This window comes from Martes martes, assembly GCF_963455335.1.
Source record: "Martes martes genome assembly, chromosome: 17".
Taxonomy (NCBI): domain Eukaryota; kingdom Metazoa; phylum Chordata; class Mammalia; order Carnivora; family Mustelidae; genus Martes; species Martes martes.
In genome coordinates, this window is record NC_137905.1 from 18,085,397 (window position 1) to 18,105,193 (window position 19,797).

The 19,797-nt window shown below is 37.7% G+C and overlaps 1 protein-coding gene across 1 annotated transcript in view; it reads right to left on the bottom strand.

Annotated features, from left to right (window-relative positions):
- NFATC3 (nuclear factor of activated T cells 3) overlaps positions 1-19,797 on the bottom strand; it is a 125,597-nt gene that overhangs the window by 68,752 nt on the left and 37,048 nt on the right. Inside the window, 2 exon segments of the mRNA XM_080828223.1 lie at positions 12,504-12,666; positions 14,652-15,786. Coding sequence (XP_080684349.1) covers positions 12,504-12,666; positions 14,652-15,786 — 1,298 coding nt within the window.

Sequence of the window (19,797 nt, forward strand, 5' to 3'; positions counted from 1 at the left end):
TTAAGATTTGCGACATCCTGAGCAAAGTGTGAGGTGATGAGTACCACCTATGTTCTCTATCTTAACTGCTCTGCCATCATTGCATAAAAACAGTCACAGACAATATACAAATGAATGAGCATCGCAACAAGCAGAGTGAGGTGCACTATGGGCATTTTATGACAAGGGGCCAGAGACTGAAATTCCTATCAATGCATGGGATAATCAGTTCTTTCAAGCACAGAACCAGTCGATATTGCACAGAACTTCAGAACGTCCTACAAACATTTACGTATATAGAAAAGTTTATGAACTTAGAATCCAACTCCCTAGTATATATAAATACCAAAAAATTGCAGTTTTTTTTTTTAAGGTTTTATTTCTTTGTCTCAGAGTGAGAGAGGGAAAGCACAAGCATGGGGAGCAGCAGAGTGAGAGGGAGAGCAGGCTCTCAGCCGAGCAAGGATCCCAACGCGGGGCTCAATCCTGAGCCGAAGGTGGATGCTTAACCGACTAAGCCACCCAGGCGCCCCAAAACTGCAGTTTTAACACATGAATGTTTAATGAATGTGACTACCATATAAATTGAAGAAAACTTTAGTAAGAGTTCATCATTTCAGAAAATCGTGTTATTGCCAGTAATGCCACTTGTTAATCGAATTTAGGTTGATGATCAGTATACCTGCTTTTGTACCTACAACACTTGCAGTGATACTGCAGGTAAAAATATCTAACTACTTCATTGTCTTTAAGTCAATACCAAGCTTTTCCACTTTGAAACACAACTATTTTGTTATAATTTAGTTTTCTACATTTATTTCCTCGTAATATTATACCATTATTTTTATATTCTTAAATTTGTACAAGCAAGTTGATTATATAATCTTTGCATTTCCATTTCAGGTTAATAAACTTTTATTACAAAATATCTGTTTAAAATAAAGTGGAGTTGGGTATGATCATTAGTCTAGAATATCCGCAAGTCAAGAGGCACATAGGTTTTGGTTTTTTTTTTGACCTATCTGTCTAAAAGCAAATCTTCCAATTTTCTGTCTAGGGAACATAAACTTGTTATAAGCATTTTGGGAGTTAAGAAAGGGGTCAGCAGTCTCCCTATTTAGTATGCAGGCTTTCATTATGCCTCCACTCCATTTTCTGTACAGATCCTCAAGCTCTGCCTACAGTAATTCTAGAACCTAGAATCTTTACCTTATTCCCTCTGAAGAGTAAATCTGCAATATTCTCACAGGGTAAGACAGTGTTTATCACATGGCTATGCCACATAAGAGAAAAATCCGGGAACTCTAACTACTTCTGCAGACTTTCAAACAATCCTTTTGCTGTCAACTCCACCTCGCATCCCACTTTCAGAGACACTCACTGCCTCAAATTCCTGAGTCTTTCCAGGGTTCTTTGGTGTAAAGAGTTGTGTTTGTTATTGATTCTTTCTCTCTGTCCAACAGGCTTATGTTGCAGCTGCCTAAGTTCTAATGAAAGTAAAACACGTGTGCTATTTACGATATTTAACTGGAAGTTGCAGTTTTCTGTATTTATGTAGTCAAGAAATCTATCAATATTCTCTCTTTCTTTAAGATTTTATTTTAAAGTAATCTCTACACCCAACGTAGGACTCAAACCTACAACCCCAAGATTAAGAGTTGCACACTCTGGGGCACCTGTGGGGCTCAGTCAGTTAAGTGTCAGACTCTTGATTTTGGCTCAGATCACAATCTCAGGGTCGTGGGATTGAGCCCTGTGCCAGGCTCTGGGCTCAGCGGGGCTTCTGCTTGAGATTCTCTCAATCCCTCTCGGTCTTCCCCTCCCCCACATGTGCATGTGCATGTGTACTCTCTCACCCCCTCTCTAAAAAAAAGAGGGGGGGAGTTGCAAACTACACTGAGCAGCCAGGCACCCCTCAGTATTTTCAGTTGTGATTTCTTTTCATATATTGTTGTAGAATAAGTTAATAAATTTTATATAGCTTTAACTGAAAATAATCCACAAAAAATAAAATGCCAACATGATCACAATAAAAAAAAAAACCTAAGTAAATTAATAACTAAAGAAGAAATTGGAAACCCATAGCTAATAAGTGATTATCTATTCCTTTCTGCTATACCTGTTGCTCTTTCACGTTTAATCCAAACTGAACAAATTATTCTATGGAACCAACTATTCATCTAGTAGAGGAAGAAATACCAACTTTACCACTTGCTTCCAAGTACTGTGCAGGGGACAGGGTCCATCCTGTTATCTCCAGAGCACAGTACAGTACCTAGCACGTTACAGACATTCAACCATTGCTAAATGAATGAATTTTGGAATAAGACAGTACAATTTGGTGAAGCAAAATAACACATGGGGTTAGTCAACAGAATTATTTAAATAATAATAATAGTCACTGAAGTAGGTTGTTCTAAACAGAGTAGTTGAGTCTAAAATAGAAAATACAAATAAAAATTTTATTGCTATCTATTAAGCTACCCAAATATCACATAACGTACCAGTAAGTACTATATACCAAAGTATCCTAGTCATATTAGATGACTCACATTAATACCAGCTTGGCAAAGACATAAGCCACCTGTCCTTTATACTTCGATAGTAAAATAAACCAGTGATGGGGGAAGGTAATCATGCATATAAGATTTCAAAGGGAATATATTTCATAACACATACTTCAGCCAGCATCTGCTCCAAGCATATGTATTATATAGCATTTGAAAAACAGGTTTTCTTCTATGTACCTTAGGGATTTTAAAGGACCATCAAATAAATTAGACTGCTTTCCTATTTCATTTTCAGGGGAGCATTATGTTATAGGCCATAAACAAATTGTTGCTGCTAACATTACTCTCTAAAAACTTTCATCTAGAGTAAGTACACCTCTCTTCAGGCCACCCTCTGCTTTGGAGAAAAAACTAAGCCAAGCTGTTTGTTATGTTTCTGTATCGTTTCCATAGCAAAGGTCTGTGCCTGCTTAATTTAACTAAAGCTGGAGTGTTAAAGCCTGAAGGTCACTATAGGACAAACAAGAGCAGCTTCAATAAGAGCAATTCTATTATCAGTTCTGCTAAATTACTTGGGGGGAGGGAATCTGAACATATCAGAAACATGAGAACACATTGTAGAGATACTAAATATACAAAATTAAATTTCCATAATATAAACTGCCTCAAAGTGAAAATGTACATATAACATCATATAAAAAAATCATCACCAGGGAAAGGATCTCAGTGTATGATGAAATAGAAAATCTAAATATGAAAAAATTCTGTATTTTTATTTTAATTTTTTAAGATTTATTTATTTACTTGAGAGAGAGAGAGAAAGCAAGCAAGAGGGGGGAGGGGCAGAAGAAGAAAGAATGAGAACCTCAAGCAGACTCTGTGCAGAGTGTGGACCCCAATGTGGAGCTCGATACCATGACTGTAAGATCATGACCCAAGGCAAAAACCAAGAGTCAGATGCCACCCACCTGAGTCACCCAAGTGCCCTAACAATCTCCATTTTTAAAATTTCAATAATTTTTGAGAAAAGATTCAAAATATCTATGCCTTGGGGTGTCTGGGTGGCTCAGCTGGTTAAGCATCTGTCTTTGGCTCAGGTCACGATCTTCAGGTCCTGGGACTGGCCTGCATCAGGCGCCCTGCCCAGTGGGGAGTCTGTTTTTCTCTCTCCCTCTGCCCCTCCCCCCGACTTGTGCGTGCACTCTCAAATTTTAAAAATACAAAATATCTGTGCCTTAATACAACTGTCACTGTATAACAAAATGTATGTGTAGCTTTATGCAATTTTATTCCATGTGTAGACTCACATAACCAACATGACAGTCAAGATAAGGAACTCTTCCATCACCAAAAAGGAACTCTCTTTTGCTACCCCTTTACATCTGCAATCTTCAACCTCTTCCTGTTCACTGGCTATCAAACCACCACTTCTCAAAACTTTCTGCAATGATAAACACCTTCTACATCTGCATTTTAAAAAAATTCCTGATTTATGTGGAATCAATTCTTATGTAAAATGTGATGTTTAGGTTCAGATTTATTTTCTGAATGAAAAATAAATGGATGGCCTATGGATGTCCAATTCTCCAACATCATTTGTTAAAAGACAATGTAGGGGCTCCCGGGTGTTTCGGTTGGTTAAGCATCTGACTCTTGATTTTGTCTTAGGTCATGATCTCAGGGTTGTGAAAGCAAGCCGTGTGTCAGGCTTCTGCACTGGTCATGGAGCCTACTTAAGATTCTCTCTCTCCTTCTCCCTCTGCCCCTTTTCTCTCTCCTCCCCCTCCTTCCCTAAAAAAAAAAAAAAAGGGACAATGTAGTCATTAAGTCATTAGCCACATGCCTACCAAGTCTTGAAATGCTGTTAATGCAACTAAAGAACTCAATTTCTAATTTGGTTAATTTTGGATAGAGTTTCACATTAGGGTCCTTGCTCAGTGGGGAGCCTGCCTCTCCCTCTCCCTGACAGTCCCCCTGCTTGTGCAGGCATTCTCTCTTTCTGACAAATAAATAAAATCTTGGGGTGTCTGTGGCTCAGTCGTTAAGGGTCTGGGTCCTGAGATCGAGCCCTGCATCAGGCTCCCTGCTCAGTGGGGAAACTGTTTCTCCCTCTCTCACTCCCTCTGCTTGTGCTCCCTCTTTCACTGTCTCTCCCTCTATCAAGTAAGTAAATAAGAACTTTGAAAAATAAAATAAAATCTTAAAAAAAATTAAAAGTAGAATTATTGCATGATCCAGCAATTCCACTTCTCAGTATATACCCAAAAAGATGTGCACATCCATGTTCACACCAATGTTATTCACAGTAACTAAAATGTGGAAGAAATGGACAAGGGACATTGTCTATACAATGATATCTTATGCAGCCCTAAAATGAAGGAAATTCTGATATATGTTACAGCATGGATCAACCTTGAGGACATTATACTAACTGAAGTAAGCCTATCAGAAAAAGATGAATATTGTATGATTCTACTTATATGAGGTATTTAGAGTTGTCAACATCATAGAGACAAAAGGTAGAATGGTGGTTTCCAGTACCTGGAGGGAGAATGGGGTATAGAATTTCAGTTTAAAGATAAAAAGAGCTCTGGATGGGGCGCCTGGGTGGCTCAGTGGGTTAAGCGTCTGCCTTCGGCTCAGGTCATGATCTCAGGGTCTTGGGATCGAGCCCCACATTGGGCTCCCTGCTCGGCGGGGAGCCTGCTTCTCCCACTCTCTCTGCCTGCCTCTCTGCCTACTTCTGCCTACTTGTGATTCTCTCTCTGTCAAATAAATAAATAAAAAATCTTAAAAAAAAAAAAAGAGCTCTGGAAATGGACGGTAGTCAAAGTTGTACAACGTTATAAATGTATTTAACACACTAAACTGTATGTGTAAAAATTAAGATGGTAAATTAAGATGGTAAATTAAGATGGTAAATTTTATATGTATTTTACCACAATAAAAATTTGGGGGGGGGAAGGTATAAAAATTAGAAAGAAAGAAGTAAAACTCATTACTCAAAGATGACTTGACTGCTTAGAAAATCCAAAAGAAGCTAAAATAAACTATTAGGTCAAGAAATATAAAGTCAACATGAAAAAATTAATTACATTTCTGTATTTTAGAAATAGAAAAACACTCAACACTGGAAATAACAAAAGATGTAGAAGATTTCTACTTTGAAAACTACAAAACACTGCAAGGAGGAATTAAATAATACCTAAATAAATGGAAGGATAGACCATATTCATGGACTAGAGGCATCAATATTACCAAGAGGGTAATCATAAATAAATAAATAAATAAATAAGCACACTATCCATGAAAAAAGAAGATTAGCAGTTTGGACTTGACTAAAATTAAAAAACTTTCATTCATAAAAACACACAACTAAGAAAGTGAAAATGCAACCAAAACATGAGAAAAAATTTTATTTGCAATACATATCTGATAAAAAACTTCTATTCAAAATATTAACTCCTATAAATCAATAAGAAAAAGAGCTAATTTAAAAACTGATCACGAGATGTGAACAGGCACCTGACAAAAGAGGACAGCCAAATAACTGACAAACACATGAAAAGATGTTCAACATCATTGGTCATTAGGAACCACAAATTAAAACCACCATGATTCCTCTAGAACTGTACTGGAATGGTTAAAAATTACCAGCAAACAAGAACTGGTATGGGTGAGGATGCAGAGTAACCGAAATCTTCATATATGGCTAGTTAGGAGTAGAAATTGGTACAGGTTCTTTGAAACACCAGCAATTCCAAAAAAAGTGAAGGCTTTATCCATTAGAAGATAGGCATAGTGGGCCACCTGGGTACCTCAGTCAGTTAAAGCATCCAACTTCAGCTCAGGACATGATCTCTAGGTCCTGGGATCAGCCCTGCGTTGGGCTCCCTGTTCAATGGGGAAGTATGCTTTTCCCTCTCCCTCCCCCTGCTTGTGCTTTCTCTCTCTCTCTTGCTCACTCTCTCTGTCAAATAAATAAATAAAATCTTAAAAAAAAAAAAAGTATAGTATACCTGAAACTAATATAATACTGCATGTTAACTACATTGGAATTAAAATTAAAAAGATATGCAAAAAAAAGAAGAGAAAAAAGAACATAGCAGCTTTATTCATAATACTCCAAAACTGAACACAAACCAAATGCCTATGAATAGGACGACAGATAAAGAAATCACAGCAAATTCATGCAATGGAATACTACACAGCAAAGAAAAAGAACACCACCACCCCCCCACCCCCGCCGCCATGGATGATTCTCACAGTCATAATGTTGAATAAAAGAAGCCAGACTCACAAAAACAGACACATAGATCAATGGAACAGAATAGAGAGCCCACAAATAGACCCTCAATTCTATGGTCAGCTAATCTTTGACAAAGCAGGAAAGAACGTCCAATGGAAAAAAGACAGTCTCTTCAACAAATAGTGTTGGGAAAATTTGACAGCCACATGCAGAAAAATGAAACTGGACCATTTCCTTACACCACACATGAAAATAGACTCAAAATGGATAAAGGACCTCAATGTGAGAAAGGAATCCATCAAAATCCTTGAGGAGAACACAGCCAGCAATCTCTTCGACCTCAGCTGCAGCAACTTCTTCCTAGGAACATCGCCAAAGGCAAGGGAAGCAAGGGCAAAAATGAACTATTGGGACTTCATCAAGATCAAAAGCTTTTGCACAGCAAAGGAAACAGTTAATAAAACCAAAAGAAAACTGAGAGAATGGGAGAAGATATTTGCAAATGACATATCAGATAAAGGGCTAGTATCCAAAATCTATAAAGAACTTATCAAACTCAACACCCAAAGAACAAATAATCCAATCAAGAAATGGGCAGAAGACATGAACAGACATTTCTGCAAAGAAGACATCCAGATGGCCAACGGACACATGAAAAAGTGCTCCACATCACTTGGCATCAGGGAAATACAAATCAAAACCACAATGAGATACCACCTCACACCAGTCAGAATGGCTAAAATTAATAAGTCAGGGAATGACAGATGCTGGCAAGGAAGCAGAGAAAGGGGAACCCTCCTACACTGTTGGTGGGAATGCAAGCTGGTACAGCCACTCTGGAAAACAGTATGGAGGTTCCGCAAAAAGTTGAAAATAGAGCTACCCTACGACCCAGCAATCACACTACTGGGTATTCACCCTAAAGATACAAACGTGGTGATCCAAAGGGGCACGTGCACCCGAATGTTTATAGCAGCAACGTCCACAATAGCCAAACTATGGAAAGAACTTAGATGTCCATCAACAGATGAATGGATAAAGAAGATGTGGTATACACACACACACACACACACACACACACACACACACACAGGAATACTATGCAGCCATCAAAAGAAATGAAATCTTGCCATTTGTGGCGATGTGGATGGAACTAGAGGGTATTATGCTTAGCAAAATAAGTCAGTCAGAGAAAGACGATTATCATATGATCTCCCTGATATGAGGAAACTGAGAGGCAACATGGGGGGTTGGGGGGTAGGAAAAGAATAAATGAAACAAGATGGGATCGGGAGGGAGACAAACCACAGGAGACTCTTAATCTCACAAAACAAACTGAGGGTTGCTGGGGAGGGGTGGGTAGGGAGAGGGTGGTTGGGTTATGGACATTGGGGAGGGTATGTGCTATGGTGAGTGCTGTGAAGTGTATAAACCTGGCAATTCAGACCTGTACCCCTGGGGCTAATAATACATTATATGTTAATTAAAAAAATTTTTTTAAAAAGCCAGACTGAAAATAGGATATATTGTATGATACAATTTATATGAAATTCAAGAATAAAAAGACAAATCTATGATGGTAAGACGTCAGAAGCAAGATTACCTTTGGCTGGGGGATACAAATTAGGAACAACACAAGGGAATCTTCTGGGTGTTTAAAATATTCCATAAACTGGGGCACCTGGTGGGCAGTCAGTTGGGCGTCCTACTCTTGGTTTTGGTTTTGGTTTTGGCTCAGGTTGTAATCTCAGGGTGGTGGGACTAAGCCCTGAGTTAGGCTCCACACTCAGCATAAGTCTGCTTAAGACTCTCTTTATGTTTCCCTCTGCCCTTCCCCCCTCAAATAAACAGATAAATAAATCTTTTAAAAAATAACATATTCTATATCTTAACCTTTGTGGTATTTTATGGATGTGTGCATGTATTGAAAATTCACTGAGCTGTATATGTTAAGACTTATACTTCAGTGACAATCTTACACAGCAATAAAATGTCCAAAAAAAAAAAAAAAAAGCCAATACACAGCAAAATCAGGGCTTCTTTGGGGGGAGGGTCCTTGAGAACCAAACACACAACTCTTATGTGTGATGGGTCAGACCAATAAGGAATGACAAATGATGTCTTCCTTCCCTGAGTATTACAAAATTCTCAGAACAGCAGTGATATCCATAAAATGTCTTTTTAGTTGTCAGAAAAGGGCCTCCTCTGTTAGAGGGAAAAATGAGGTCTCAGAAGCAGGCATAAACAAATTAAGAGTGTCCATACAAAGCACACAACCCTGCAAGTGTGGTACAGTATACAGAATCAGGCATCAGTTTTATTTCCAATTTGCAATGACCGGCTCTGATCATGCAATGCCTGTTTTCCTCTGATTATTAGAAAAAGAGAGAACTTTGGTCTATAGCCTGAGGAGATTAGGGTAAACAGGGACAGAATTAGTTAAAGGTTGGCCTTGTTGAGTTTGGCTCAAGAGAGTGAACAGTATCATGTATGTATTATGGCCCACTCCCATTACTCCAGTATGTATCATATTTTCAGGAGCTGTGCTTTTTCCCCTAGTAAAGCTGAGACCTGGAAGATCATAAGCACTCCTGACCTTTTCTGTCTCTGCCAAAGGGCCTGGAGCAGAAAGTAGTATCATTCTTAAGGAAAAATTTTTTCTTGACTTTTTGCAGAGATGGTTACTTACAATTATGATTTACTTTGCTGCAAATTAGTTAAAAATAGAGGGAGGGAAGGAGAGAGTGAGATTTAAGCCAGACGCAGGTGTTGATCCCACCACCATGAGATCATGACTTGAGCTGAAATCAAGAGTTGGAAACTTAGCCCACTGAGCCACCCAGGTGCCCCAGTGAGAGAACCATTTTTTAATTAAAGGAATACTGTGGAAACAAATCACTTGGACTTTAAAAAAATTCTTGTTCATTTAAGCTCTTGAGAATAATTTCTTTTGGGGTGCCTGGGTGGCTCAGTGGGTTAAGCTTCTGCCTTTGGCTCAGGTCATGATCCCAGGGCCCTGGGATTGAGCCCTAAGTCAGGCTCTCTGCTCAGCAGGGAGCCTGCTTCCCCACCCCCTTTCTCTTGCCTGCCTCTCTACTTGTGATCTCTCTGTTAAATAAATAAATAAAACCTTTAAAAAAAATAATTTCTTTCTTGGTAAGAAAAATCAAAGATACAGGAAATGAGGCAAAGAATCGTCTTCCTTAATCTAAGTGACATAAGCTCTCTTTTAAGAGCAAAATATGACTCTAACAAATGGCAGAATTCCTATGACAACTGACATAAAGCACCAAATAAATTTAAGATATGCAACATAATGACCTGACTTACATAAATTATTAATTGATTACCATGATAAATTTAGCTACATTCATCACCTGATGTAGTTATCAAAACTGAGAGAGAAAGAACCAAAAGGTTGTCTTCCTTGTGATAAAAGCTTTAGGATCTACTCATAGCAACTTTCAAATATATCATATAGCAGTGTTAACTACAGTCATCACGTTGTATGCTACATCCTCAGTACTCATTTATACTATAACTGGAAGTCTGTACCTCCTGACCACTTTCAACCAGTTCCGTCACTGGTAACCACAAATCTGATTTCTTTATTTTTTTAAGAGATTTACTTATTGGGCGCCTGGGTAGCTCAGTGGGTTAAAGCCTCTGCCTTCAGCTCAGGTTATGATCTCAGGGTCCTGGGATCGAGGCCCATGTCGGGCTGTCTGCTCAGCAGGGAGCCTGCTTCCCCCTCTCTCTCTGTCTGTCTCTCTGCCTACTTGTGACTTTTCTGTCAAATAAATACATAAAATCTTTTAAAAAATAAATAAAAATAAAAAGATTTACTTGTTTATTTGAGAGAGAAAGAAAGAGAGCATGCACATGCACATGGGAGGAGGGGGAGAGGGAAAGAATCCCAAGCAGACTCCCTGCCAAGCATGGAGCCCAGCACAGGGCTCAATATCACGACCCCAAGATTGTGAGTCAAGCCGAAACCAAGAGTCAGATGCTCAACGAACTGAGGCACCCAGGCTCCCCCCGATTTCTGACATTTCCTGCTACAAGTCATTTTAACACCCCCCCCCAAAATGTAAAGTCTGTCAAGAACTATGAAATACTGTTTATATATAGGAAATGACAGTTCATAAACTGTATTTGTTCTAACTCACCTCAGATATAATTAATTTCTCCACAATACACAATGCCATTAAGACAGGTTCTGACAAAGAAAACGGATGACTCAATGTTGTCATACACAGCCATTCTGATGTTTGAGTATTTAAGGCAACAAACATTCTCAAATATGAAAGAACCCAAGAAACACAGAATCCAAAGCCCTCCTTAAACAAAAACACCTAATGGTGAAATAAGTAAAAATGAGTAGTAACTATTGTATCCAACTAAATATAGGACTAAGGGGCACCTGGGTGGCTCAGGTCGTGATCCCAGAGTCCTGGGATCGAGCCCCATATTGGGCTCTCTGCTCAGCGGTGAGCCTTCTCCGCCCCCCCCCCACCCGCCTGCCTCTCTGCCTACTTGTGATCTCTGTGTGTCAAATAAATAAATAAAATCTTTTTAAAAAATAAATAAATATAGGACTAAAGCTAAACAATGGGGAATGACAGGGTATAAGGGTGGGAAGATGGCTCTGCATCAGCAGGGAAAAATAATATAAGCAACAAAATTCAGGAGGCAGTGGGTAGAGGAGAAGTTTAAGACAGACAATCACCTAATCTTTCAAGCAGGGAGTCAATTCAAACCATTAAACGATTCAGTTTCTCAATAATTTATTTATTATCTTTGACCTTAGGTCTTTTTAGGACCTCTGACCATGAAGAACAATATCTAAGATTCAGTAGTTCTCAGTTTTACTTCTGTTTCATTTTTAAAATGTTTCATTCAAATAAAATTAAAGTTAATAGTCAACTATTATGACTCAAAACTTATATATTAGATATATTTCACACACTCAACTATTATACAATTTTTATGATTTCATGTTAGTTTTACTTTCTTCTAATAAATTCAGATAAAAATTAGTTAAATATTTTAATCACAAAGATGTTCAGTATAATCTTGTCCTTAAAAAATTCACTCTATTTTCTAGCCATCCATTCAGTCTTTCACTAACTATATAGAGAAAATTATCCACAATGTTAATCAAATATTAACAACTACTTATTTCTGGGTGTTTTTTTTTTAAGATTTTATTTTTTTGATAGAGAGCACAAGCAGGGGGAAGCAGCAGGCAGATAGAGAAGCAGGGAACTTCTCAGCAGGGAGCCAGTGGGGGGGGCTCAATCCCAGGATCCCAGGATCATGAACTGAACCAAAGACAGACACTTAACCAAGTAAGCCACCCAGGTGCCCCATTCTGAGGGGCTTAGATTTGGGGTAATTTATTGCTTTACTCTACTTTTCTGGTATTACTTGGATTTTAAACGGGCATGTATTACACTTATAAGCCTAATACAGCTATGATTTTGTTTTTTGTTTTAATAAGAAAAACAACTGTTTGACCACTATAATCTTTCCCCAGAGTTCCTCAGCTAGAGTCAGTCTGCAACCAAAAGACTGTTTTTCAGTACAGAAAACAAAACAAAACACCTCAATGCAGAAGTGCTGCCATTATCAACAAGAACACAAAACCCTGATGGAGGTTTTCAAGCTTTGAGTTTTCTGTCTCTGGGCTCAGTAGTACCTAAATGAGTAGACTTTATCATCAACAGATGTATGATATCTCCAAAAGAAGCCCCAACTCATACCTTTACAACAGGATGTCCCCCAGTCGATGCTTTTACTGCTCCTCGACTACCTTCAGTTTCGTAATGGGCTCGATGGTGAGTTTTAGGTTGCACTTCTATTTTCAGTTCACACTGTCCAAAATGAGTTGGTAAAGGCCAGTCTAGTGGAGGTAATGAAGATGTGCTATAAACAAAAAACACACAAAAAATGCATTTCACCACACTATTCTTGACAAGCAATTATTCCAATCACTTCTCTGCTAGCAACCAACAATTTATTTCTTCCTATGATCTCTGAAGCAGAGTAATGCAAAAGAAAACTTCACTTAATAAGTTATAACATTAGATATGATGGATACTTAAGAAATAATTCTTTAACTGAAGAATAAAATCAATTTCGTTTACTTTTTGGCTTCCCACATTTTTTTTAAAAGGACAGATTCTAACATTCTATAAAACTATAACTGATTTTTCAACTATATGTACATAATTACAGAAACAAAATAATTTATGATGTCCATCTGTGTGTATATATATCAGTGTCTCTCTAAGGATCCAAAGATCCTTGTATCTCAGTACATAGGTCTCCCTCCCTGATGTGTACCTAGAGAAGTTAGTCTGTTCTACACGTTGTTTCCCTACTTTTCCCCTATTGCTCTTTTCCCTGTCTCACTGAAATACTGCTTACAGTCAGCAGTACACTGCAATGTGAGGTACAAATTTAAGTTCACTACACACCTGGCTGAAAAATATAAGGCCTATCACTGCAGCACTCTAAATGTCAATTTTAGAGAAAATGTCAGTTGATCAATAAGATAATTTAAACAGCTTAAAGGGATACAGATTCATTCAGACATATTAACACTGAAAATGTGGGATTTAAAAAAGAAATAACTTTTATGTCTATTGGTCAAATATTAAAGGACCCAAAGCTACAATGATTTATATTAAAAATATCTTTTTAGTGACTGGTGAATTTGGACTGTTAAGGTCTCTTCCACCTCTGAAATGCTATCATTCCCAACATTCATTTCTTTGAATGTCCCCAGCCCAGCTTTACTAACTACTGTGAAACACAAAGGTATGAACTTTCATTAGTCTGAAACAACTCAATTTCAACTCTTGGCTAGTTTCCACACTGTTTCACAGACTTAGCCAAACCCCTACAAAGATTAAGATAATTTTCAAAAGCAGCGTGTGTAATAGGCTCAAAGGTGTCTTCAATACCGTAATTTCACATTTTATTTTTCTAAAGATATGGATCCAGAAATAAACATTCATACCAATGAAAAAGCATTAAAAAAAATAAACAAACCTAACTCCACTATGTGCATGATAAAAGTTCTTTTCTAATCAATTATAGACTAGATTGATTCTATAAAATAAAATAGGATTACGGTAACTGATCAGTTATTTGGAAAATAAAGTTGTTACACTGTTCTCTACTCGAGGCCTTAGCTAGACTTAAGATTCAAAAATACACATATGTAAATACAATTACTATATATTATGTTATATACACATATTGTAAAATTAATATATAAATAAAAATATTTAGAAATGTGCAAGTTAGATTTTTGTTTATTTTTAATTATTTTAGCCTGGGTAAGGTTTTCAAATATAACACAAAATCCAAAAGCCATACGGCAGATGACAAATTTGAATACATGAAATATTAAAATTCCTCTACACTAATAAAAAATTCAAACTTATAAAATTAAAAGACAAAAAATTCTGAAAAAAGCCTGCCATTATACAAATTTCATTGGTACATTAAGCTCTTAAAAATATAAAAAGCCTATTTGCAATTAGTTTTATTTGTAATTTAACTCATACTATAATCAACGTTTTACAAGAAGCTTTTTTAGACAAGAAAATTCTTTCTAGGGATTCTTAAATGTAATCTACTATTATTTACAATTCATTGTCTACACGCTTTTAAAACGCTAAGTTCAGCCTATCTAAAGGCCCTTTGAAGAATCAATGGAAAATACACGCAGACTTTAACTGATTTGTCCAAAAGACACTGAAACAAAACAAAACAAAACAAAAACAAAAAACGGGGTGGGGTGGGGAATGGTCAAACCATTCCATACAGATAATGTAATCACATGTCACCAATAACCCATAAGCATGAAAAATGACCAGCAGCCATTTCCATCAACTCACCGAAATATTGGGGTATGGCCAGGCTTTGGTTTGTTCCAGGTAAAGGGTGAAGGAACTGAAAGAAATTGGTCACCAGATGAATCTTTCTTTAAAGGATACTGAGATCCAAGGCCATCATCTATTGAAGTCTCCCGGGATGGTGATAAATTCCCTTGGTCATCTGAACAGAGCTCTAATTTTCCTGGTAGTACAGTAGCTTGATCTTCAGAAGTCTTCCTTGTTTTCAGAGGGATATCAGTCTCTACACAGTACTGAAATGGAAAAAGTGCAGGGCCAAGGCCTGATCCACCCTGGACAGAAGCATTAAGCCAGGTATCTTCTGTTACACTTCCCCTGGGGGAGTGGCCAGGAGAAGGAACAGGTGAGTGATGGGGTGAAAGGGACCCAGCATAACAAACCTCAGCACTCGAGTGCCGTCGTTTCCCACAGGGGGAAGTAGGCCTTGATGAGGGCCCTGAAGCTGGCCTGGGGCTCAGCCAATTCTCATCAGTGACACTCGATCTAGGAGAGTGGCAAGGAGATTGCCTGGGTGACAAGGAGTGTCCAAGTCCATATTGTTGATGCCAGGACTCTTCTCCAGGGCAGCCTCCAGGTGAGCCACCAGGAGAAGTCAGAGGGGATCCGAGAGTAAATCGGGCAGCAGCTTCATTCAACTCCGAATCCACATCATCATAAATGTGTGAAAGAGATTCACAAGAAGATGCATCTGAGAACCAGCTTCTAGAAGATATACTGCTGGCAGGACTAGGACTAAGGGAAGACTCCCGGTAGGATGGCTCAAGAGGAAGATAGAGATGATCTCTAGAAGGCCTTTCCAAATACTCTCTTTCTGGGTCATTTATATGTAGGTCATCTTCATGAGCATCTACTTCTTGATGACAGTTAGGAGAGATGGATGTAATCTGAATGCTTGGGCACTCAAAAGGTTTGGGACCACCTAATGGGCTGTATTTAGATTCAGGAATCTCACAAGTTCCTTCATAGCTTTTGTGACCTTGGAGCTGAAACGATGGTGACAAAACAGAAGAGTGAGACGGTAATCCATGATGTGGTAAGCAAAGTGGTGAGTTTAAAGTAGATGGAGGTGGATCTACATTAAAGATGTAAATGGATGCACAATCATCTGGCTCAAGATCTATGGGGGGAAAGAAAAAAAAAGAAAAGAAAAAAGAAAAAGAAATCAACAAAACAAGAAATTAGAAAATTTAGATGTATAAATTACGAGATGAGAAAATAAATAATAATCTTAAGAGAAAAAAGTGGACATAAAATGTACATCATTAGCTCTACTAAAGAGTGATGTGTGTGTTTTGTTTATATTCAAATCCCTACTCTGCCAACACCAATGATGTGTGCTTTTAAAAAAAAATTTTTTTAACATAATCTCTACACCCAACATGGGACTTCAACTTACAAACCTGAGATCAAGAGTTGCACGCTCTACTGAATGAGTCAGTTGTCCCAACGTGGTTTTTAAAAAAATGTATTTGGTTATTTCTGCAGATATTACTTATATTACATATTTATTTATGTAACTATATGTGTAATTTCCTCCTTATTTCCACATTTTCTAAAATGAAAATCAAAAACATCTGAAAATAAATGCTTCTATAAAAGAAATAATCATATCCATAATTCTAAAAAACATTCATGAAATTATAAAATGATACAATCCTATAAATTCAGCCTCATCTGGGGTCTCCAAGTTAAAATGGACTAAGGGATAGAACATTTGAATAGTCTTTGGAATGTTTTTAGTTAATAAGTATACACACTAAGTTTATTAACAAGAAGGATTGCAGACTCAACTCAGGAGACCCAGATTCTAGTCTACCTTTGCCATTAACTGTGAGCTCTTAGTCGTATCATTTAACCTCTCCAAGGACTCAGTTTCCATGTAGTAGTACCAGAACTTTATACATTAAAGAATTTTTTTTTTAATTTGAGAGAGAACGCACACACATGCGTGCATGAATAAGGGGAGAGGTAGGGGAATAGGGAGAATCTCAAGCAGATTCCCCACTGAGCACTGAGCCTGCAGGACTCAAGCCCAGGGTCCTACCATCATGACCTAAGCCAAAGTCAGATGCTTAACCAACTGAGCCACCCAGGCTCCCCAAGAAATTTTTATGATTAATAATAGCAGCTTTCTCCTTCAACATCATACCATCAAGAATTCATATCTTTGGACATAGCAGACCAGGGTTATAAGAGCCAAGTGATCCAACGGGATCCAATTTACCTCAACTAGAAAATAACTCATTATAGCTTTTAACCTATGATTGATTATTAAAGTAAACCTTGTAAGGGCAGAGCTTTTAAAATGCAACCCTTGCTGGATGCAATATTTACCACTAAACAAGTCCTGCCAAATTACCTACTGAGAGTATTTGCAGCAAAAGGGTATTCTGCAACTTTACTTTTAGAATAGAGTGATTATTATTCTTTTCACAGAGACAGAAGTTTGAAGCACTAGCACAAGGTGCTGGTTAACACCTTCACTTTCTCCAAAGAGATCACTGGGAAACCAAAGACAAAACTGTTCATAGATAGTAGACAGAAGCACAAACCTTTAGCCTCTTCTCAAAAGTACTCAAGGATATCACATTATTTCAATACATTAGTACCCCTGGAAAATAACATATCTTTAGACTCCTAGTGCTGCTGCCATTAACCGGCATCCCATAATTTAACTATCTCCATAAATCCTAGATTTTTGAACTTTAAAGACGATCTAAGGTTGGTGACCACACTCAGTAAAGAGTTTTTACATGTATTAAAACAAAAGAAAACAAAAAACCCTATATTTAATTAAACCCTGGCTCTGCCATTTCATAGCTGTACAAACTTGGACAAGTTATTTAACCAGCTTAAACCTTAGTTTTCTGAGGCAGTTTTTTTCTTTAAAACTGTGAAGAGGTGATCAGGGTATCAATTGATACACACGCGACAATTTTAGAACAAGGAACCTAATATAACAATATTTAGCAAGAACTCACTACATGTTAATTACCTTGTCTTTCCCTTTTTAAAATTTAAGGGCGCCTCGGTGGCTCAGTGGGTTAAAGCCTCTGCCTTCGGCTCGGGTCATGATCCCAGGGTCCTGGGATTGAGCCCCGCATCAGGCTCTCTGCTCAGCAGGGAACCTGCTTCATCCTCTCTCTCTCTGCCTGCCTCTCTGCCTACTTTTAATCTCTGCCTGTCAAATAAATAAATAAAATCTTAAAAAAAAATTTAAGGTGGATATATTATATATTTTTTTAAATTCTGAAGTATTTCTTAATAAATTATAACACCTTTTTAGATACACCACTCACTCCACTCTCTCAGCTCCACTTACTGAATCAAGATAAGTAGGAAGATCAGAGCTCCAAAGAAGAAAACCCATATTTGACAGTGACAAAAGCTTTTAAAAATAAACTTTTGGTAAGCATAGCATAAGGTATTGGTTGTACACCCGAAACTAATGTAACATTGTGTGTCAACTGTACTAAAAAATTAACTGAACAACAATAATAAGAGGTTTGGGGAAAATGGTGAATCACTTGTAATGGGTATTGGGTTTCTTTTTGCAGCGACGAAAAAAAATTTTTTTTAAGATTTTATTTATTTACTTGACAGAGAGAGTGAGAGAGAGGAGAGAGCACAAGTAGGGGGAACAGCAGAGGGAGAGGGAGAAACAGGCTCTCCACTGAGCAGAGAGCCCAACAAGGCGCTCTGGGATCATGATGAGCCAAAGGCAGACATTTAACCAACTGAGTCACTGATGTGCCCTGGAGTGATGAAAATGTTCTAATACTGACTGTGGTGATGGTTACCCTACTCTGTAAATACACCAAAATCAATGAATGGTACACTTTAAATGTGTGAATTGTATGGTACGTGAATTATATCCCAATAAAGCACGTATGAAAATATAAATAAAAAACATGTTATCTATATTTTATCACAATTAAAAATTTTTTAAAAGTTAAAAAGTTGTTTCTTATCTAAGAAAATCACAAACAAATGCTATCACCTAACACTTAACTAATATTTAACATTTTCATGTATGTCTTTTTCTACATGGGTATATTTTTTTACATAGCTGTGGACTGTAATATTTTGGAGATTTTTTCCTAACCTTTCATTGAAGTACAAGATACATCATAGAAGTGCAGACATCATATAGAGCTTGACAAATTGTCACAAATGGTATCTTAAAAAAAAAAAAAAGATTTTATTTATTTATTTATTTATTTGAGAGAGACAGCATGAACAGGGGCCAGAGGGAGGGGCAGAAAGGGAGGGAGAAGCAGACTCCCCACTGAGCAGGGAGACCAACATGGCAGGACACTGAGATCATGACCTGAGCTGAAGACAGACACTTAACTGACGGAGCCACTCAGGTGCCCCTGTAAAAGCATCCTTAAAAAAAAAAAAAAACAAACTCAAAAGCCCCACTTTGGCTTACTTCCAAGTCACTACCTACCTCTTAAGAAAGAGTAATCATTATACTGATTTCTAATAGCCTAGATTTGTGTAACATACAATTTGACTTTCAGTGGTTTTTAAGATTTTATTTAATTAAAAAAAAGATTTTATTTAATTATTTGACAGAGAGAGATCACAACTAGGCAGAGAGGCAGGCAGAGAGAGAGAGAGAGGAGGAAACAGGCTCGCTGCCGAACAGAGAGCCCGATGAGGGGCTCCATCCCAGGACCCTAGGATCATGACCTGAGCCAAAGGCAGAGGCTCAACCCACTGAGCCACCCAGGCACCCCTTGACTTTCAGTGCTTTTTGTATTTTATTGAGGCTTATAAAAAGTTGCTAAGTAATTTTCAAGGCCATGTGTTACAAGGGCAAGAGTCAATGATCATTGCTATTTCCTAACTGTTATTTTGATAAATAATATAGCACTGAACTTCTCTATACACACAGCTTTTTCTCTTCTTTTGAATCCCTTTCCAAGAATAAATACCTAAAGGTGGAGTTTCTAGATCACAGGGTACCCATTTTTAGCACATCTACTATGTACAGACATTTGTTTCAAAAGACTTGTTTTAATATGCAGCATGGGAAGGACATGAGTATCAGTTTTACTTTAGTTTCTCCAACCAGGATGTTACTTTAATTTTAGTGTAGTTTAGGAGTAAAAATGGTTCT